Source organism: Musa acuminata, chromosome BXJ1-11 (genome assembly GCF_036884655.1).
Source record: "Musa acuminata AAA Group cultivar baxijiao chromosome BXJ1-11, Cavendish_Baxijiao_AAA, whole genome shotgun sequence".
NCBI lineage: Eukaryota > Viridiplantae > Streptophyta > Magnoliopsida > Zingiberales > Musaceae > Musa > Musa acuminata.
Genome location: NC_088337.1, coordinates 15789129 through 15812109, shown reverse-complemented (window position 1 = coordinate 15812109; position 22981 = coordinate 15789129). Strand labels below are relative to the sequence as shown.

The following is a 22981-nucleotide window of genomic DNA, read 5'->3' as shown; positions in this document are numbered from 1 at the left end:
TTGAAGATTATGGAGTATCCCCAACATTCAATGTAGCTGATTTAAGTCCTTATCAAAATCATATTGATGGAACAAATGAGGACTTAAGTAAAGTCTTTTTCAACTAGGGGAGATTGACATGGGAGTACCTATAATCAGCTCATGTGTATCTTGCTGATCCTATGATATTCTCTATAGCCCACAATGTTGTCTCATAGCCTTTAACCCAGCCCATTCAAATATGATAACTCATAAACATATTCTTTAAACATAGTTAAAATTGTTTTACTATGCTTTTCTTTATGACTAAGGAATACATTAAATAGGTTAATTATCAATTATAAAATACTTAATTTCATAATTCCCTATGTGTGAAAGATTGTTGCATACACTAATACTTATTTTAATATTTTAGGATTATAAAGGAGTTTAAGAATTGATGATATTAACATAAGCTCTCTCTTGGATGCTTCCTTGAGTGATGAATATTTTGTTTTTAGTTCTGTATCATTGTTTATTATCTTTGAGACTATGAACTTCTTGTATCCCTTTATGATTTTAAACTTGATGATGAACTATTTTTTATTTTATAAAAATATTATCATGAATTTATTCCTTTTCTATCCAAGAAAACTTCTTCAAGTAAATACAACTATACTATTAACTTTCTTTCAGAATCTATTCCGCATTACCCCGTATCAATTACGATTTAAGGTTTAAATGAATTTGAACACTCCTAACAACCAATGATGATAAGTCATCAAAAAACAAATAATAACAATAACAATAATAAGAAACAAAGGATGATCATCAACGGAGAGCTGACTCTCATTTGCCGTAATTATGAAACTGTAGGCTTTTACCCAACACATGCTCATGTAATCAGATTTCAAGGCAAACCTGAAAGGATGAATTGAGTGGATGACTCCTCAAGCAAAGAATGAAATAGATGATACAAATGTTACAATTATAACAGGGGCGTTCTATCCTTCAGCAAATGTTGATATGTTAGTTCATGGCATTTTTATCCAATAATACAGAGACTAACAAGCCCCAAACAAGAATAGCTCCATCAGGGGAGCTAAAATTAAAAAGCTTGAAATCCCACGAGTTTGGAGGCGCATGTGAGCAGTGAACTTCCCCTTGGAGAATTCAGCAATGCAAGGAACATCAACTACTTCATGATTTTGTCCTCTGTTTCTGAGAAATAAACCGAAGTCCTTGTTTCCCAAGCTCCAAGAGGGTAGATCTTCCATCATCCAAATGGACGGACAAAGATGAAGTGCTTTGGTTGACATCGATAACCACTCCTTGATGCCTGCACAAAGTCTACAAGTTATCCAGCAATCCATGGTTCTAGAATTGGGAATTACTCAAATTACACTAGCCATTTCCAAATTAATAGTGATCAAACCAAGATCTTTCTCATGCAGATATATAAGAACTTAGGTAGCAAGTGATTGAGCGAACCAGAATGCAGGGCAGCTAGCCCAAGTAGAAAGTACATCTCCAAAAGGTTCCATCCATAACTAGGCTGTTGCTTTAACAATTAAAATGACAGTGACCAGTAAAGCTGGAGAGACAGCCTAACATCAACAAGAATACATACTCTCCTATGGATTTTTTTGGCTTTCTTGGGCTCCAATGAAATCAGAGCCAACTGTCTTAGACACAATCCTTTGAAGTGATACATCTCTCTCTTTTCCCCAAAAAAATCCACATAAACAAATAAAATCCATGAACCACGTTGTTACAAAGAGCAACCTATGATTCTACATAAGGGTTAACTAAAAGAACAGTAAAAAGAGTCACTTAAGAAAACAAAATTAGAAAGAAATGCATATCAGCAGTCTGCCAAAGTCTGAAGTCAGTGAATCTTCCCCATGTAAACAAAAAAAAGGCCTACTACTTCCACCAAGCTAGTATACAGCCATTTATTTGTAAAACTGATTCTTAGATTACCACGAAGCTAGAAACTAATATATCAAATAACCATATAATTCTCAATTTCTGCAACATTACGAGTTAGATATTAGATGCAAGCTTGGAGCCAAATACTAACCAAGAACTATTTGTTGGTTGGACTTCAACTCTCTTCCCAATTGCATCCTTGCCCAACTTCTGCAATATCCAATTTGCATCCATTGCCTCATCAATAAGATTCTCCAGATGCAACTTTGATGATCTATCATCCTGCCATCCACCCATTTTCTCAGTTGAAGGTCTCTTTCTCTTTGATCTCTGCCCCTTAACAGTGTTGTCTTCCTCTCCATGAGGAGCCCATGAGCTTTTCTGCTCAAAACATGGATTCTTAAATTTTAGCTTCAGCGAAGTCTTCAGGTCTTTGGAGGAACTGGAGGTAAAATCTGAGGGTGACATCTCACTGCTGTCTCTCTGTGGCTTAACATATATATCTGCAGAATGCTTTTTCTGGCAAACCTTGTTGCTCCTTTCGGTTGTATCATTTTCTGCTGCAAAGTTTGCCTCGTTCATCCTCTCAACTGATAAATCTGTAGCATTAAGGTCACATTCATCAGTCACATTACCATTACTTTTCTGGGGCTTCACATAAACTTTTCCAATCTTTACTTTTGTTTTTTCTTTAACTCCATGCTTTGGAGTTCTCATCACATTTGCATTAACCATTTTGGCACCTGAAAAAATAAGATAATTTTGTTATTGTTCTACTGTACTGGATAAGTAGAGGCTTCTTACGAAAAACACTATAGCAGAAACTCAAGATCACACTTGATAGAGCAAACAGAAGCACTACAGATTAAGCTAAGAGAATGCACAAATCATAATACCAAGCCCAAAACATCTAAAAACTAGTAAAAAAATCAGATCTTCTGACATTTGCTTGTAAAATCAGACTATGATATTCTAGCACATTATGGTAAGCCTAGAAGTAGCAGCACATCTTCGAGGCAGGCTTGGTTGGATACTAGTTTGACACCACACAGGACCAGTATGGTAGTGGTATACAGAGCAGTATACCAACCTAACAGCAGATACATATGTTAGAGTAGCTATTAGCATTGGGGCATGATTGGAGGTACCTAGTAAGTTACTTGATAACTATAAGTCTTACTGTTTCATAATAGTGATGGACGAATTTACTAATCATAGATGATGATATTGTTCATAGCGTAAAAACAAAATGGTTAAAGTAAAGAGGAACATCAACTATGAAAACCAGTGTCCTTAATTATTTTTTTTTAAATCATAACAAGTTGGATAGTAAAAGGAATATATATATATATATATATTACTCAATGTAATCAAGATGAGAATGTTGAAACAGATGAGTAGTCTTACTACAAAAAATTGAATAAAGATAATTTTATCCACGAACAGCTAGATGTAACTCCAATAGGAGATAAGAAAGGGAAAACTATTTAAAATATAATTTAATCATATTCGATGAAGACCTATGGTAGCTTCTTAGAATGAAAAAATCAAGATGGGGAAATGAACATTTACTATGAGGAAGCTCAGATGGCACCAACAAAAACAATGGGCCAATAAAGAACACACATAATTTTAATTTCACCAATTTAAAGTTATTTTCATCCCAATGGATAGATATGATAATCAGTGAGAAATCAATGAAGATGTCACATGATGTCAAGCATATCCAACACTTGTAACAGCCATATTAGCAGAGGGTTGACAGGCTTCAGTTTCACATTAACTTAAAAGAAAGTCAAAGGAAGCATAAGTGTTATTTAAGATCAAAAACATGATCCTTTTCACCAGAAAACTAATCAAAGCTTCTACAATCTAGCCATTGTATCCATGTCTTTCTAACCTGCTAGCAAGAATTACATATCCTAACAGAAAAGCAATTCTATTGCCTCTAGTCCCAAATATACATACTTGCCCATCAAAAATATATATGGTGCTTTAAAAAAGTGAAAGTAAAGGATTATGATAGATGCGACCAAGTACAATCAAGTACAGGTAGCTCCTTAGAATGAAAAATTCAAGATGGGGAAATGAAAATTTACTATGGTTAAAAGCATGTAAAGTTTAAGAAGGATTATGATAGATGCGACCAAGTACAATCAAGTACAGGTAGCTCCTTAAAATGAAAAAATCAAGATGGGGAAATGAACATTTACTATGAGGAAGCTCATATGGCACCAACAAAAACAATGGGCCAATAAAGAACACACAATTTTAATTTCACCAATTTAAAGTTATTTTCATCCCAATAGATAGATATGATAATCAGTGAGAAATCAATGAAGATGTCACATGATGTAAAGCATATCCAATACTTGCAACGGCCATATTAGCAGGGTTGACAGGCTTCAGTTTCACATTAACTTAAAAGAAAGTCAAAGGAAGCATAAGTGTTATTTAAGATCAAAAACATGATCCTTTTCACCAGAAAACTAATCAAAGCTTCTACAATCTAGCCATTGTATCCATGTCTTTCTAACCTGCTGGTAAGAATTACATATCCTAACAGAAAAGCAATTCTATTGCCTCTAGTCCCAAATATACATACTTGCCCATCAAAAATATATATGGTGCTTTTAAAAAGTGAAAGTAAAGGTTAAAAGTATTTAAGCTTTTGATTACACATAAGGCATACAAACAAATATATCAACAATCACAGAAACACAGAAAACAAGCATCTTCCTTTACAGATATTCATCTGTGATGCTCCATTCTACAAGAGATTATATTTTAAAAATAAAAATATTGACATGCTGCAATGCATAATTGCATCTACATACCATACATACAAGGCAATAATTTCCACCATATTACTTGAAATAGAGTAAAACAACTTGAACCATATCATAATGTCATCATATTGAAACAACATTAACCAAACAATACAAGATAACATCAACATATTATCTTAGTGATTTCAAGTTAAATACTCAACATAAACCAAGGCAACTGATGAAAAGTTAAAACAAAAAAAAAGTGAATACCAAAGCAATTGACCAAATCTTGATCCTTATGACAGCTGGAAGTTTCAGATTTTGGAGAGTTGGATGCATTTCTGTTTATTGAACCAATATGTATAACTAGTTTGGTACTTCTTGTAGTTTCAAACTTTCAATCTTGTTTGCACTTTTATCTGCACATTCTTTAAAATGCAAACCCTGCAACTTACTACTTTTTATTTTGACTTTTGGTATCATATCAGCATTACTGCTTGCTGGTTCCTTGGCCATGCTTTGGTCAAAAGTACCAAGCTGATTTGTGCAGGATTTCACACCATTACCATTAGGGTCTCTAGCTGTAGAAGATGAAAGTATATCTGGGCCATCAGGTCTGAAAGTGGTCATTTCATCAATGTTCTGATCTCTATACCTACACTCTAATGATCTTGTTTCATCCTGTTTGTCAAGTTCAGGATATGCCTCTTCTGTTTTACCAACCAACTTGATCCAGTACCCTTTCTTTTTCACTTGCTTCTTGTTTGAGGTGGTATTCCCATATTCTGAAGATTTATCACTAATCCCTTTGAGTGAAAACTTCAGGGGCTTGTTATTATCATTCTTAAGTATGATTGGACCACTTTGCTCATCACCCGAATAGGGAGAGATTGAATATGTCACTTCATGAGATGGTAACCCTGCAGCAGCCCTCAAACTTGCAATCAAATCATTGTCAGCAATATCTTTCCTCTTCCAAAGTTCTCGAACAGCATCATCTATATCCTCGACCTGATCATCAAGAGTATGGTCAGGAATATTGATTTACCAAATCACATCATGTGAAAAAGATATCCAACATTCTACCAAAACAGCAAATGACACCTGGTAGCAATCGCCACGGCATGCAGCACATTTATATTGTAGGTTTTGATCTGCTTGGAACTGCTGATATTTTTCATCACTGTGTGATGTGAGGGGGGGCAAAAAATGATAAAATGAGAAATGATACAAGGATGCCTTCAATTGATCTTAGGAAAGAAGAGAACTATTTCTAACAAAGTAGAGTCTGTAGTTAGATTATTCTAGCAACAGGAATTTGTAAAATATATAAATATTTGGTTGGATAAAAAGAGAAATTGAACTGTTGATCTAGAACTATTAGAAAGACCTAATGAGACAATAAGTTTCTCTATTAGAACTTTGAAATTTTAAAAAACAACCACATGATCCTTACGAATATGAAATCAGCTATAAAACAGAAGTCTATGCAGAGAAGGCTCCATATTCAAACCACCAATGGATGTGGACAAAATTACAAAGCCAAATCAAATTCAAGCATGCACAGAGCTGTAGATTTACCATCAAAATAAAGATTAATCATCACATGCAAAAACTTATAATATTGATTGTCATCTAAGATATGCAAGATTCTCCTAGATAAGTGTCTAGATAAGTAGAAAGTATAAAAAAAGAACAAATGGAAGACTGCCCAAAAAATGAGCAACTATGCCACTTAACATATTGTTTGAATCCTGTAACATTAAGAAAGAAGTGCATGACGCATTAATTTGATTATTCAACTACTGAAGAATACATCTCCAAAGTCATCTCCTTTCATAGTGTAATTGTTTGATAGCATCTAGTTCAAGTTGTTTGTATATAACAACTATGTGACAACTAATAAATGGTTAGGACAATTGCTAACATCAATGTCGAACTTCATGTCATATTTCATAATAAGGTGTATATACCAGAGTTCATTACAACATCACCTTCTTCCATACTTGATAAGTTTTCTAATTCATAATCAGCTGCTATCAAATGTTCTAGTCATTGCACTCATACAAGCATTCAGATTCACTGCATGCTTAACGGTTAATTCTAGTGCAGGCGCTGCTGCAAACACATATCAATCTTCCTCTGTCAGGTAGCAGTGCACCAGGCCTCCTATTCCAAGTGGAAGGTTATATAGAACCAATAAAGCATCACCCAGTGGAAGATGAATCACTATTCTTCAGGAATCAACATGTTTATAAGGAGATGCTTGAAAACTTAATCTTCCTTGTTCACATAAGCCCGTACTGAAGCAAGATATAACCAAATTGGTCACTTATATCAGGGTGGCTTGTAACATTTCCATCGTAGGAAAGCTGTCTTCTTTATCACGCACAGACCAATTGACCAACTCATGTAAGTTGCTTCTTGCATTTGCTCAGCCCCAAAGTACTCATGACGGGACCTCTCTATTAATTCAGTTCTTGCAGACCAAGGGAATTGTGAAGCAATTTGTTGGCATATGTCAGGACATGCCATATATAATTGATGCTTAAGCAAAGAATATCTATTTTATGTCTAATGCATCTTGTGTTTGAGAGGTTTTGGCAAGGATTACTCTGGTGAGAGTCACTTATATCGGGGCAGGCTTGTAACATTTTCTGTCTTAAAAAAGCTGTCTACTTGCTCATGCACAGGCCAATTGACCAAACCATGAAAAATCTTGGTGTTCATTATGTGTAATTCTCTCTCTTATTCTTCCCTTCATATTTTCTACACTGAGCTCAGTTTGTGATGGTTCGTAGTCGTGAACTGGTGGTGGTACAAGATATCATACCTAAAATGGTTGTAGTAATCAGGGAGTAGGATTAACTCCTTTCCATTGATGGCAAGCTTATACAAGAGTGCCAGAATGTGGGGGCAAACAAGGAAGAGGATCCATGTAGAATGAGTTCTGCCAAGCTGGGTGGTGTGCTGACTTCGACAAAGTGCAGATGAAGGATGTCCCATAAAGGTGCCACCAAGCTGCATCACCAGATCTAGATTTGGGGAAGAACAGACATTAAAATATATATATATATAACTTGAAACTCTTATCACCATAACTGTTTTATTTTCATTTCTGTGAATTTTATCAAGTAATCCCAGAAAAAAGTAGCAATTCTTATTGTTAATAAAGATTGTAGTTTCTTTTTTTTTTCTTCCTAAAACCAGTTTTTGTTGTTTGTTAGGGCATCAAACCATGAAAAATTGGATAGTCACACCAGTCCATAAAAATAGTAAAAATGTTCACCCACTAACAACTACAATGAATTGATTTCATATGTAGCCAAACTTGGATGGAGTTGTTGGAGCCATGGAGGATCTATTGTTGCCAGTGTGTTCCTTTGATATGTTTCTGTGGACGTTTAATGCTGAATATGAGAGTTTCCATTAAGTGAATTTTGAATTTTGAGTAACAAAAATAATATTGAAGTTAACTTGACTCACAGATATGGACAGCAGGGGTCTCCATTGCTTCAAAAACATTTTTTTATGGGAAAAATGAAAATAGGAATAATGTGAGGAGTTTTACAAAATAAATGAATTATATAAAAGGGTCCTATTAATAAATCCTCATTTTCAAACAGTCATTATTCTTGACCATTTTGTCAATATAAACACGATAATATCAAAGTGGCACTCATCACAGTAATAAGAAAACTGTCAAAGGCCTTAATTTAATTTTTTTTTTAACAAAATCACAATATGGCATGTGAAAAAGAATGTAATCTGTGCAGGTAAATATAAACTTAGATCATGTTGCATAATCAAAGTTCAAAAGAAATAAAAAAACAAGAAATCGAACATTGATCTTCCTAAGTAAGCAACAAGAATATGCTGACAACAACCTGATGCCATCACATAGGCAGTGGACCCATCTTTCACAAACATCACAGCAAACCATGGGTGTTGTTTCAGAATCTCTATAGACCTGTAAGAACATGACAATGAATACATAAAAAAAATTAACAATAAAAAGAAACTTTGGTTAAAATAATGGTTTGTGAAGAATATTAGCAATGGAATACCAAGAAAAAACATTATGATGTGGATGGAGACATAGGTGCCTGTGGATGTGTACAGACAGCACCTCATCAATTGTGTTTCATGAATGATACCGACAAATTTTGATGAATTTCCCTCAATAGATGAGTCAATTTGATAGTTACCATTCCACTATATCACATTCCAAAATTATCTTTATCACGTGGTAAAACTTGAAATAAATGCATCACATTGTAAAAGAAGACCCCTCTCAATCATAGAATAATTCGTGCTGAATGGTATGGTGTCTCAGTTATTTGAGGTATACTATGGTACGGTGTAAAACTTGAGGTTGAGACCCCTCAATATTGTAAAAGAAGACCCCTCTTATCATGCAGATGGAGAGGACAACGACAAAAGAGACAAATAGTGCCAAAGGAGAGGAAATGTAGATGGATCGTAAGATAGAGAGCAAGGTATACAATTTCGAATAATACTGCCCGGTACGGGCGGTACGTACCAGTCCGTCAGTTGGCCAGTACACGGACCACCCCTTACCGGACAGAACGAACTATATATATATATTTTTTATTTATTTATTTATTTATATTTTTATAAAAGGCGGCGTCGTGTCGTCTTTATCAACGACGTCGCCTTTTATAAGAATATTTATATATAAATATCAATAATCTTATATATATATATATATATATAAACTCGATGACATCACGTCGCCTCGACGATGTTGCCCCGCATGGGAGAAGGAAAAGGCGACGTCGCCTTTTATAAAAATATTTTATATATAAATATATATATATATATATATATATAAATGAGGCGATGTCGCCTTTTATAAAAAAAATATATATATATATATTATTTTATATATAAATATATATTTATTAATTTATATTTATATATATATATAAACGAGGAGACATCGCCAAGCGCCTGAGAGAAGAGAGGCGACATTGGCGACGTCATCGAATTATATATATATATATATATATATATATATATATATATATATATATATATATATATACCGAACAGTATACCGCTCGGATACAATATCGTACCATACCGAGCGAATGTCGAAACTCCGGTACGGTATGATATTGCATACCTTGATAGAGAGGATAGAGGAGACAAAGTGGTGGAGACTCCGGGGGTGGAGGAGGGTAACACACTCAATAAGGTCACTCGGTTAGGTGCCACTAACTTATGGCGATGAAGAAGTGGTGGCCGAGCCTATTACATGCGAGACGCTCAACGCCCGACCTAAGGCACTTGCCTAGATGGTGCCCAAGCAAAGGTGTCTCACCTAAACATATTTGAGGTGATAGGGGCACACTTCGCCTAAGTGCTACTAATAACATTGAGTCAAGAATTTTATTGTTTGAATAATGACATTAAACATAAGCAATGTTATAATGAACAATACAAACCAACTAGAAAATAATATTGTAAATAATGGGGTTAGTCCTTAATCTACCAAGATGGAGTTCAAGTTCAAGTGGTGTTCAATTGCCATATGATGCCCCTGCCAATTCAATTCACTTACAAAAAAATAATAATAATTCTTGACTATAACATTGATTATGTTTAATGTCATTATTCAAACAATAATAATTCTTGACTAATAACATTGAGTCAAGAATTTTATTGTTTGAATAATCACATTAAACATAATCAATGTTATAGTCAATGAAGAATACAAACCAACTAGAAAAATGTATTGTAAATAATGGGGTTAGTCCTTAATCTACCAAGATGGAGTTCCGAGTTCAAGTGGTGTTCAATTGCCATATGATGCCCCTGCCAATTCAATTCACTTACAAAAAAATAATAATAATTCATATCTAAGCCCATGGTTCAAGTTAGATGAGGCCACATGGAGTGTGTTAAGTGAATCAACCCTTGATGCAACAAGAGAAGGTTCTTGAGAATGAGAATGTTTAAATTAAACAAGAAAAAATTCCAAATAGTTAATATACACTACACATAATAGCAATGTTTGTTGTATTGCCCGAAACGAAACAAAATTAGTGATACATATCGGACGGCTTGATGATTGACACGCAGATCACTGTTTCAGGTGAAACACATGCCCAATACACCCTTTTTACCATCCAAACTAAACCATTACTGACTTATATTGATTGGTTGGATTTTGACCGGATTGGACGATACACTCCTTACCGACCTATATTGATTGCTAATGGTCGAATTTTGATTGTACCAATCCAAGCTAATCAAATCAAGGTCCAAGGATCAAATTGACCAGTGGACCATGGTTGGTTCTACCTGTTTAAAATTCCCTCCCTCCCCTCCCCTCCCCCACTTTCACTCCCCTCGTTCACTCTTTTTCTCACTTTGACTTGATTAAACATCCTAATCAATGATCAGTGCAAATCAAGCTCCTTATTTTGATGGATTCAAATTTGGGATTGGGTAAAAATTTTCTTCAATTAAAGGTATTTATGCTCTTTCTTTTCTATATTTTAGTTATCATTTGATGTAATCAGATTATTATTATTTTCATAATTATAAATAATTAAGGGTGACTAGTGTATTTCCCTTAAGAGTAGGTCAAATAGGTCCACTACCTTACTTTTAGACCTAAATTGGTGTGTTAATTTTGCCTGAACTCAGGTTGTTAAAGGTGATTATCTTTCTCTTAAGTTTAGAAATAATTAGGGGTCATTATTTAGGCTCAATTACAACTTGTTACTAGTTGATTCATTATAAATTTATAAGTTGATTAAGAGTCTTTTCTTTATATTTAATATGATTAAAGTCTAATTAAAGTCAATTAATGTCATTTTCTTACTTTTGGACATAATTAGGGATTATTAACATAATTTAGGCTTAATCGCAATGTTTTTAATTGGTTCATTATGAATTCATAATAAGTTGATTAAGGCTCTTTTCTTGTATTTAATATGATTAAAGTCTAACTAGAGCCAATTAGTATCATTTTCTTACTTTTAGACCCAATTAGGGGTCATTAGCCATAATTTAGTCTTAATCACAGGATATTATTATGTTGACATTTTTGTAGGAAAATGCTCATAGTTTATAGAATAGTCATCATTGGTAGTGTATTCATTGTAACTACATTGACCGGCGTAGAGGAGTGACCGTATGAAGTAACATATAGCCAACAGATATCATCACGATGTCGCAAAATGCACTAAAATTAAAATTTCAAGCAAATATGGAATAGAAAAAGACGAATGCTCCAGGTAAGCAGGTCGAACAAGAACAATATAGGTGTGCCATACAGGGTCTAGTATATGATCAATATTAGCCTTGGCCTCGGTTTGATTCGAGCTAACACCAAATTGGAATCGAACCGATTCAGAACTAAAACCAAACAGGGACAACATTTCGATGGTTTTTTAATCGAACCAGAGCCGAGGTGATTCAGTTCAATTCTGATCCCCATAAATTGGATTTGGAATCAGAACCGACAATTTTGGTTCGATTCCAAGCAAGCCTAGAAAAATTTTAAAAAAAACTAAATGCCATGTAAATGGTGAATTTGCCATTCCAATAGTTAAATAAACAGCTAATTGAAGGACTGTTTTCAAGAAATTTAAAAAATAATAATATAATAAAATAGGTTGTTCTAGTTCAGAATCAATTCCAAAACTGCTAGTTCCTGAACCAGAACTGAACTGCCTAGAACTGGCTGGTTTCGATTCCAAATACGATTGAACCGAAATCGGTAGTTTTGGAAGCAAGGTCAGGCTAATCAACATAAGGGTCACAGCAATGATGTCGACACAAAACTTGTGACTAGCATTTATGCTTCATTGGAGCATCATCACATTAATGAGGCCACGAGACATCGAACAAAAGACTCACAATGGAAACATGGAACTTGAAATGAAAGCATGATAGTGGCAGTGGGACTGGGACTGGGCAAGATTGCCATCATAAAGCAACCAATTCCTCCTTAGTTGAGCAACATAAGTCAGTTCCTCCTCCTCAAATGTGTAGGATCGATAACATGAGGTAAGGTGGTTTATGAGACTTGATATTGTCAATATGGATCCGGAGGTTTATCCACCACAGTTAACAAAACAGACAATGATTGATGATGCATATACAAAGAAAAGAATAATATTGGCAAATTCTTTGCCAAGTGGTTTAACTTTCACAGAATTCCAATCCATACAGCCAAAGGTTCATACTAGCAAAGCATGGTATTGTCAATTCAAAAGGTTGGTAAGGGCATCCAACCTCCTGCGCCGAAGGAAATACATCTCGAAGATGGTAGAATTGAGAGATGCGATAAAATCCTTAAAGAAGCAAGGAGACCTATATGAGGTGACATTGATGTGTGATAGTTAAACCAAACCCACCAGAATAAGCATTATCAACTTCTTAGTATACTGCAATAGAAAGAGGGTCATTTATAAGTCCATTAATGCATGAAACAAAATTCAAGATGTAAACTATGTAAAGTACCTAATGGATACTAAGGTAAAGGAGATTGGCTCACAATATATTATCCAAATTGTTATTGATAATAGGGCAAATTTCAATAAGGTTGGTTTGCAATTGATGGATTGCAGAGGGAACTTTTTTGAACTTTAAGTGTGTAACACATTGTATGGATCTCATGATGAAAGACATTGATGAGCTACAATAAGTTTATCAATAATCCATCAGAAGACAATGGCAAAGGTACAATCGATCACCAAGTTTATCTATAACCATCACCAAAGAGAAACCCTACGTCGTCATTCATTCCTCCGCCAAACACCATCGATTGCTTTGCCTCCTCCATACACCATCAAACGTGACCTTCCTATGCCATATGCACCACTGTAACTGCATTTTGAGGCCAACCAGAAACGAAAAATGGCTTTCTCTCGTAACAAAGGTGCTAGTTACAGGTGTCCTGCAAGCCAATCACGTGAGTGATGGCATATGTGATACGCTCTTTATATTGGATGATAAATATATTATGATGTCCTTCGATCTTTGCAATAGAAATTGGATCATGATCAAATCATAATAATGAGACCAATTCGCCTATAAACAAAGACTCTAAAGATTATTGGTCATAGGTTACTCGAGAGGGGCATCAAGATAGTCAGACAGACCGGTGTACTATATACCCATCCATATGATGGAGGCAACTGGTCTCATAGCTGCTTGTGTAGAGATACCAAGAATATAATGCAGGTGCTCATTAGAGAATGAATTCACTGAATGATCCGCTCACAGAATACTGATAATTAATAACCACATTGTCAGACAACGGTTCCGTGATCCCAATTGTGTGTCTGGTCCTTAGACTTGAGACACCAAGGATGCCCTGCATAAGTACTCCACTCTTTGATACCAGACTTATAGGTCTGGAAGTTCCAAATCTAACCTAGTTAGTCATCGAGAGTGGTAACCAACCTTACGAGAGCAATTGAGTGTCAATAGAGGATCATCCGATCTCGATATCATGAGAGGAATGTCGCGTGTGTTCTCGCTCAAGCATATCCCTAGCCAGGGTCAATCGGATTGAGAGAAGAGTTCTCCGGGAAAATCTGATTAGAATGAGACTCAAGTAGATTCTATATGGGCCTGACAACACCATGCTCGGTATACAGTCTCTGAGATTTTAGATGGATAAGGGATTATAAATGCACAGTAACTAAGAGTAGACATGTCCAATGGATTAAATCCCCCTATACCGTTTGGGGACTATAATGTAGTGGCTTAATACGTCCATAGTCGATGAGTTGAGTGAATTATTATGGGATAATAATTCATTGTGTCAGAAGGAGTTCTGACAGGTACAACTTATGACCAGCTCGGTATTAGGCCTAAAAGGTCACACACATATGGTAGATGATGCGACAAATAGAAGATTAGATATGTGATATCCAATAAGTCCCTATTTTATTGGATCCGTTGGGCGGGACCCAATAAGAGCTTAGAGTGAAAACTTGAATAGAGATCCAATTTTCATTAAGCTAAGGCTAATTGGATGGAGATCAAGTATCCAATATGTTAGGATAATTGGATGGAGATCCAATACCCAATAGGGCAGGATCCATTAGGGTTAGCAATAGGGCTGCCCCCTGTTTGGTGTGAGAGGGCAGCAAGAAGGATTTACCCTACTGCGTGATGGTGGTGCGCGAAAGCGAGAAAAGAACACGTCGCAAGAGGAAGTACGTTGTCGCTTCATCCGCCGTGTGGATCACCGCTAGATAGGAGAATGCGAGATCTCCTTCATCCACGGACTGGGATCCTGATAGGACCCTAGCAGGGTTGGGTCCTACTCAACCAAGAAGCAGCTAATAAAACCCTGTGAGATTGTAATAAACCTCACCTAGCCGCCTCTATCCTATAAAGAAGAGTGGCTAGGGTTTATATTTGGGCCTTTGGGCTTCCTAACCGCCGCCCCCTTTTACTGGGTTGGTTGGTTATGGTTATGGGCAAAAGGGGTAATTCACTTAGGAAGCAGCCCCTAAGGCTAGGGTTTGGAGCCCTATATAAGCATATAGCTTCCATCTCTTTGGGAATAAGATCTATGTACAATTGAAGCCATTTGGCCGACTTCTAAGAGGGTGGAACCCCTATAGCGTTCCAAGGAGTGATCTCCCTCAAAGATCAATCTATATAGAATTCTTCTAGGGTTCTATCATCTGATATCAGAGTAGCGATCTTGCTGCTTTTGCTACCACCTCTGCCGCCCACCGCCAGCCAAGCAATTCCCACAATTACTCTTGATGTTGCCATCTTGACCGTCATCTTCTACCTAGATCTACTCAATCTATATAGAATTCTTCTAGGGTTCTATCATCTGATATCAGAGTAGCGATCTTGCTGCTTTTGCTACCACCTCTGCCGCCCTCCGCCAGCCAAGCAATTCCCACAATTACTCTTGATGCTGCCATCTTGACCGTCATCTTCTACCTAGATCTACTCGATCTATATAGAATTCTTCTAGGGTTCTATCATCTGATATCAGAGTAGCGATCTTGCTGTTTTTGCTACCACCTCTGCCGCCCACCGCAAGCCAAGCAATTCCCACAATTACTCTTGATGTTGCCATCTTGACCGTCATCTTCTACCTAGATCTACTCAATCTATTGTCGTCACCTCCAATTGTATCAGAGATCTAGTATTCTCCTATCACCAATACCTTTTGCTGCTATAATTTTTCATTCAAAATACCAAGAAGAAGTATTTTTATCTATCCCATGCTGCGAACTCCTTTCGTCGTAAAAGTTAGCGAACGAAGGATTGCTGCAGAAAATTTCAGCCGTATATTGTTGCTTTTAACCGATCTATTTGCTTTCCTTCTTGAACGAAATTTCTTATACGCTTCATAGATCTTCTTGGCTTCCATCTAAGATTGATATATTAAGGAATTCATCTCTAAAACCGTTCTTGTTTTGCTACAAATTTTCGTTGCAAACCGCTGGAATTTTTCGACGAGAATTCTGCTATCGCAACTTGCACCAATCTCCTTGCTGTTATACTGCCGAAATTTTCTTGATTAAATTTGTCATCATTACTGTTATCTAAACTGAGATTTTGCTGTCAAATTCCCTCCTCAAATCTCTCAGATTTTGTTAGAAATTTCATCGAGAAACCGGTGTTTCCTCGACGATAATTCTGCTCATACAAGACAACACCTATCTACAGCAACTTCCACTGATTTCTATCAAACCTTTGCTGCCATCTACCACAAATCTAAAACTTTTTTCCTAACCTTCATCCACTACCATCACAGCCCTAAAACTCCACCAAACCACACCCTCAAATTGCACCCAAAACAGCCAAAAAAAAAGCCTAAAACCGCAGCCTACATCCACCAATCCACCAACCCTTTCGACCACCACTTCTCTCAACCGATACATGCCTTTAACCCAACAACAAAAGAGAGATCTTAACATTACAGATTTGGAAGCGTATACTATAGCATCGGAAGAAGCAATCAATGCTAAATTTAAAGCCTTCGAGACGCGAATGAAGGATAAGATTCAGACTCTCTTTACCGACTCAATTTGGGTCGACCACCAAGCCCGAAAAAATCATATCAAGGGGAGAGCTCTAACCAATCACACCAAGCCCGAAGAGATAACTTCCAAGAGAGGGAAGGCTCTCTGACCGATCTCCACTATCCACACATGAGGGTGGACTTCCCTAGATGGGAAGAAGGAGACCCGATTGGTTGGATCTCGCGGGTGGAGCGATATTTTCGGTACCACAAAACCGCGGATGCATCTATGGTAGAAATTGCAGCAATACATCTTGAAGGGGATGCTATATAGTGGTTTGACTGGTTCGAACACGCTCATGGAGTCCTCTCATTGTGACAATTCAAAGAAAGACTGTTGATCCGCTTCAGACCAACCGATTACAAGAACATTGACGGACAACTAGCAAAGATCCGACAAACCTCTACCATTCAGGAGTACCAAACCAAGTTTGAAAGGTTATCTAATCAAACTCGTGATTGGTCTGAAAAATAACTATTGGGGACCTTCATTGAGGGCTTGAAGTCGGAGATCCGGGGAGAAGTTAAAGCGCGACAACCGAACACACTTATGGCAGCCATCTCTTTTGCACGACTTCAAGAGGAGCGATTGAACCATGAAGCCCGGAGGACTAGGGTCGCTCCATGAAGCCTGGAGCGATTGAACCATTGAACCTCTTCGAGAGCGATTTGCGAAGGGGTTATGTTGGCATTGCGACAAGCCATAGAGCCGCGAGCATCGCTGTACAAAAAGGAGACTTCTTGTGATTGAACCAGTAGAAGACGAGGTCATTGAACATCCAAAAGAGAGCTTTGAACATGAAGAAGATACGGAAGAAGAGCCACAACCGACCGACTTTATGGTACATGCGCTAGCCGGCTACTCAAACCCGCAAACGATGAAAGGTGGAGGCCTTCTCAAACAACAACCGATCACTGTTCTCATCGACACGGGCAGCACTAATAACTTCTTAAACAGTAAGGTTATTGCTCGGATGGCGCTCCATATCGAAGGTTGCAGCAAGTTCGATGTAAAGGTCGCCGACGGCAGAATCCTAAAGTGCGACCAAAGATGCCCGCAGGTGAAACTATTACTGCAGGACCCACGTGACCTTCCATCATTATAAGCGAAAATCACTTTTTGACGTAGGCCGAGTTGGTTAAGTCCCTCGAGGCTCATATATATTAGGATTTGAGATCTTGCTTACAACATTGAAATGTCACCGATGACCTGAGAACATAGTATGTTTGGTTGAGTCCCTCGAGGGCATACCATCGAATCAGACTCATCTTGTAATGATAGTGCTGACTTAACCAAGCATCATGGTTGGTCGAGTCCCTTAAGGCCATGATGGTTTAGAGGCCGAATAGGATGAGAATCATAAGGAGTTGTGATTGGCAAGAGTTACCTACCATTTGGGCTGTGTGATTAATTGAGTCCCTCAACGTTATACTAAGGCGTCGATTGGATCTCAATCCCTAATAAAAATCTACTGTAGATTTTCAATTCACATATCGGAGGGAGTTATGTATTTCGCAAAAAAATAGTGGGAATAGATTAAGATAAAAGATAATATCTTAATTATTTTTTCAAAATCCAAATATACATGTTATTTACTTTTCTATTGCATTTTTATTTTTCAGAAAAATATCGTTTTTAAATCCCTTACGCGGCATACTTGATGTCAACCGCCTCACTAGTCCAAACTACACGGATTGGCTTCGCAACCTAAAAATCGTTCTTACAACAGAGAAAATCGAGTATGTCCTTGACACAGTAATGCCCACATCCGAGGAAGGGGCAAGTGAGGATGAGATCGCTCGCTACGTGAAGTACATAAACGACTCCACTCTTGCTCAGTGTTACATGTTGGGCTCTATGACTCTCGAGTTACAAAGGTAGCATAAAAAGATAGATACCAGATCTATTCTCCTACATCTTCACAAATTGTTTCAGGAATAGGGAAGGACTCAGCGATATGAGATATCCAAGAGTCTATTCCGTGCCAAGATGACTAAGGGGACATTGGTTCAGAACCATGTCCTTAAAATGATTGAGTGGATAGAAAAACTCACGTGGCTAGGAATGATCATAGAGAATAACCTATATTTGGATTTTGTACTTCAGTCCCTCCTAAATTCCTTTTCATAGTTCATTATGAATTTTAAAATGGACAAGCTTGAGGTGACTCTTCCTGAACTTCTCAATATGTTGAGGAAGGCTAAGAGCACCATCAAGGAAAGAGAAGCCAGTTCTCTATACTGCTGAAACCAAAAAGAAAAGGAAGGTAGAGAAGTCCCTTAAGAGGACAAGGGCAAGAGCAAACCAAAGGTTGCTGAGAAGGACCCAACAAAGGACAAAGACCAATGCTTCCACTATGGCAAAAACGAGTACCGGAAGAGGAGAGTACCTTGCAGAAAAGGTGAAACAAAAATTTGAAGAAGCTTCAGGTATATTCATGATTGATCTTCATTTGTCAGAAAATTATGATAGTGCATGGGTATTGGATATTGGCAGTGCATCTCATATCTGCAATTCGTTGCAGGTTTTGGCAAGGCCTAGGAGATTGGCGAAAGACGAGGTGGACCTCAGGATAGGAAATAGCGCAAAGGTTGTCGTTGTTGCCATTAGGGAGGTCACCCTATAGTTGCCTGGTGGAGCTCTTTTAGCATTAGATGCTTGCTATTTTATTCCTTCAATTATCAGAAACATCATTTCCAGTTCTTGTTTGACAAATAATGGATATATATTAGTTTTTTAAAACAATGGTTGTTTATTGATCCTAGATGATGAGATCATCGGTAAAAGAACATTAAATAATACTTTATTCATATTAGATGATGCTCCACATGTTACGAATGTAAATGTGTTAAAAATGAAGCGAGATGAGGTGAACAATGCATACCTATGGCATTGTAGGTTGGGTCACTAATGCGCGGAGGGGGGGGGGGGGGGGGAGGGAGGTGTAATGTAGAATGAATTTTGAAAGAAATCTGATAGTATAGTTGTATTTACTGGAATAAGTTTTTCAGATAAAAAATGAACGAACTCATAATAATACTTTAATAAAATCAAAAAATAGCTCACCATCAAATTTAAAATCATAAAGGGATACAAAATGTTCACCACCCCAAGAATAATATACAAAGATACAGAACTGAAAACAAAAGACTCACCACTCAAGGAAGCATCCAAGAGATACAAAGCTTAAAAGAGGACTCCAAGAAAGTTTCTGCCAATAGCATTAGTTTTCTAAACTTCTTTCTAACCCTAAAACACCAAAATAAGTACTAATGCATGAAACAACCCTTCATACATAGGGAATTACGAAATTCAGTGTTTTACAATTGGTAACTAACTCTTATAATGCATTCCTTGGTCATAAAGAAAAGTACCTTGAAACAGCTTTAATTTTGTCTAAGGAATATGCTCATGAGTTATCATATTTAAGTGAGCCATAATATCAGCAAGGTCAACAAGAGCTTATTGTTGCAAATGAAGCACTCCCATATCAATCTCCACTAATTAAAAAAGACTTGCCCTCAACTCCTCGTTTGTTTCATTAACATGATTATGATAAGGACTTAAATCAACCACATTAAATGTTGGGGACACTCCCAGTGATTGAAAAAGGCGCTCGGGCGCTCGCCTAGGCGCTCGGGCGCTCGCTTAGGCGCTCGAGCGAGGCGAGGCGAGGCCCGAGCGCCTCGCTAATGTCCTAGGCGGCGCGCTTCAAATAGGCGCTGCCTGGGCGCTCACCCGAGCCCAGGCGCCGCCTGGGCGCTCGCCCGAGCCCAGGCGCTGGGCGCTTCGGGCGAGCGCCTGGGTAAACCAAGGCGACCGAACCAGAATTTTAGGTCTGGTTTGGTCCTGGTTCGGTTGTTAGTTGGTTCAATCAAACCAACTAAACCGATATAACCCCAACCCTAACCCTTACCCAACCCTAACCTGCTGCCGATCCTGATCATGATCTCGCTGCTCGTCGCTCTTGCTCCCGCTGCCGCTGCTCGCCGCTGTCGCTGCTCGCGCCTCCTGCGAGCCTTCCCGCTGCTCGCGCCTCCCTAGAGCCCTCCCGCTGCTTGCGCCTCCCGCGAGCCCTCCCGCTACTCGTGCCTTCCGCTCCCTTTCCCTTTCCCGCTGCCGCCGCTCACCGCTGTTGTTGCCGTCGCTCGCCGATGCTGCTGCCGCCGCTCGCCGCTGCTTCGCTGCTTCCTCGTTTCTCCATCAGGCTCAGTATACAGTATACTCTTAATATTAAGTTTATTTGAATTTTAAAATGATTAATTTTCTGTTAATAGATTAATAATATATTATTTTGATTTTAATGTTGTTAATTTTTATTTATTTGAAATTATTAATTATATTATATATTTTTATATTCTAGCGCCTCGCTTCGCTCGGGCGAGCGCCTAGCGCCTCGGGCGTTTGTGGACCTTAGCGCCTTTTGGCGCCTAGCGCTTTTTAAATCACTGGACACTCCATAATCTTCAGGTAGCAAGATCTCACAAGCATTCTTTCCAATTCTCTTAAGCACCTTGAATGGACCATCAACCTTTGGTTTCAATTTCCCAAATTTGCCTGGTGGAAACCTCTTCTTCCTTAGATGAATCCAGACCAAATAACCTTCGTAAAACTCCACGTGTTTTCTGTGTTTGTTGGCAGCTTACATGTACCTCTCATTTTGCTTCTCAATAGATGCTTTAACACCCTCATATAGCTTCTTTATCTGCTTAGCCCTCTCATTAGCTTCTAAGTCCAAAGGGCCAATAGGATTAGCACCATAAACAACCTCAAAAGGACTCTTACCAAAGCTATGATGCATAGAACGATTGTATTAATTTGTGGAAGAATGAGATCTCATTACTTAGTATTCTTGCCAGCATAGTGTCACGGACAAACTTCTAAACAGGATGTTTGATGTAATGCTTATGTATGTTCATGTCTTTTGATATGTTCATGCTTTGAACAGCATGTAGTTGGGTTGGTGGCCGCTTTAGGCTTGTAAATAAAGGTTGTGTCATGTGGACACTTGTGAAAGATTTTCGGTCTGTAATGGACCATTTTGACCCTTTATTGTGCAACTGTTCAGAGCTTGTAAAGTCTGTTTGTAATTTACATTGTCTATGAAGTGTTTCCTGGAATGTTTGCTTGTGGATCCCGAATGAGGCGTTCTCTCTAACCCGTTTTCTCTTTTGTGGGTCTTAAGGGGCCATGGGAGGCTTCGGGGAGGCTGACCTTTGCGGACGGACACGCAAGGATGCCGCACGACTTAGGCAAAACCAGCTAAGCCCATGACAGATGGTATCAGAGCGGGACAAGCACTCATAGAAACACTTAGCATGCAAACGTGGGGGACCTAGCAGGGCTACGTTGAGGGCAGTCAGCACACGCGCGACCGTTTGGGGGAAAACGGGCATGAAGATATAGGGAAAAGAGTCGCTCAGAGGAGCGGGCATCTGAGATTGGCATTCAGAGGAATGGCCAACCCTTCGCGCAAGAGGCACCACGAGAACAGGCAAGCTTGGAAGAATGTGAAGCGCATAAAAGGTGGGATGACTGAGTTTGAGCTACGGCTCAACGTTGACAACTATACCTGATGGTGCTCAAGGCAAGTGAGGCGCTTGGTAAAGGATGAGACCATACAAGGTGGAATGAGTTGCTCAACGACCGAAAGAGTTATGCAAAAGCTCACAGAGGTGAGGGGAATTGCTAACTCGAAAAATTTGGTACTCATGCATGGGCTTGTATGCGGACGATGGAATGTTCACGGCCATCCCAAGGCGACCGAAACTCGACGCCATGGAGCATTGAAACTTTCTCTTCGGCATGTGAAGGATACGTCCGTAGGAGGCTGAAGTGTGCAACGAGTTCAGCATGTTGCTAGGCCTTGAATGGTGTAGCGGGTGCTATATTGACGTGGAGTCGCAATCTAGCAAGTGCGTTTGCAAGAGGCAAAACAATGCACAGTTTGTTCAGCAAATCGGAGTAGTCCAAGGGGATGGTGGTCTCCGAAACGAAGAGAGATGTTGCTCCAACGGGATAGTTATCCAAGAAGGATAAGTCCCGGCTCTCCAAAGGGAGAATCATGTGGGACGGACCTCACATGTTGAGGAGGAATACCTCGACAAACAACAACTCCACGAAGCTCAATGGACCGAGCAAGCGGCGAGGAGTCGTCGCATGATCTCACTTGAGAGAATGCATTAGTGGATGCATTGCGAGATCAAGTGGGGGAGCGACCCAAAGCAACACAAATGAAGGCACACTTAGAGTCGATATGTAGATCGGACTCAA

At 38.4% G+C, this 22981-nt stretch overlaps 1 protein-coding gene across 1 annotated transcript in view; it reads right to left on the bottom strand.

Moving 5' to 3' along the window:
• Positions 1 to 769: 769 nt before the first annotated feature.
• The window catches only part of LOC103973315 (uncharacterized), a 35889-nt gene continuing 13677 nt past the window's right edge, over positions 770 to 22981 (bottom strand). Inside the window, exons 8-12 of the mRNA XM_065089889.1 lie at positions 8549 to 8631; positions 5766 to 5844; positions 5321 to 5672; positions 2042 to 2633; positions 770 to 1297 (exon numbers count right to left, since the gene is read on the bottom strand). Coding sequence (XP_064945961.1) covers positions 1159 to 1297; positions 2042 to 2633; positions 5321 to 5672; positions 5766 to 5844; positions 8549 to 8631 — 1245 coding nt within the window. The 3' untranslated portion in view covers positions 770 to 1158. The remainder of the gene's footprint in view (positions 1298 to 2041; positions 2634 to 5320; positions 5673 to 5765; positions 5845 to 8548; positions 8632 to 22981) is intronic.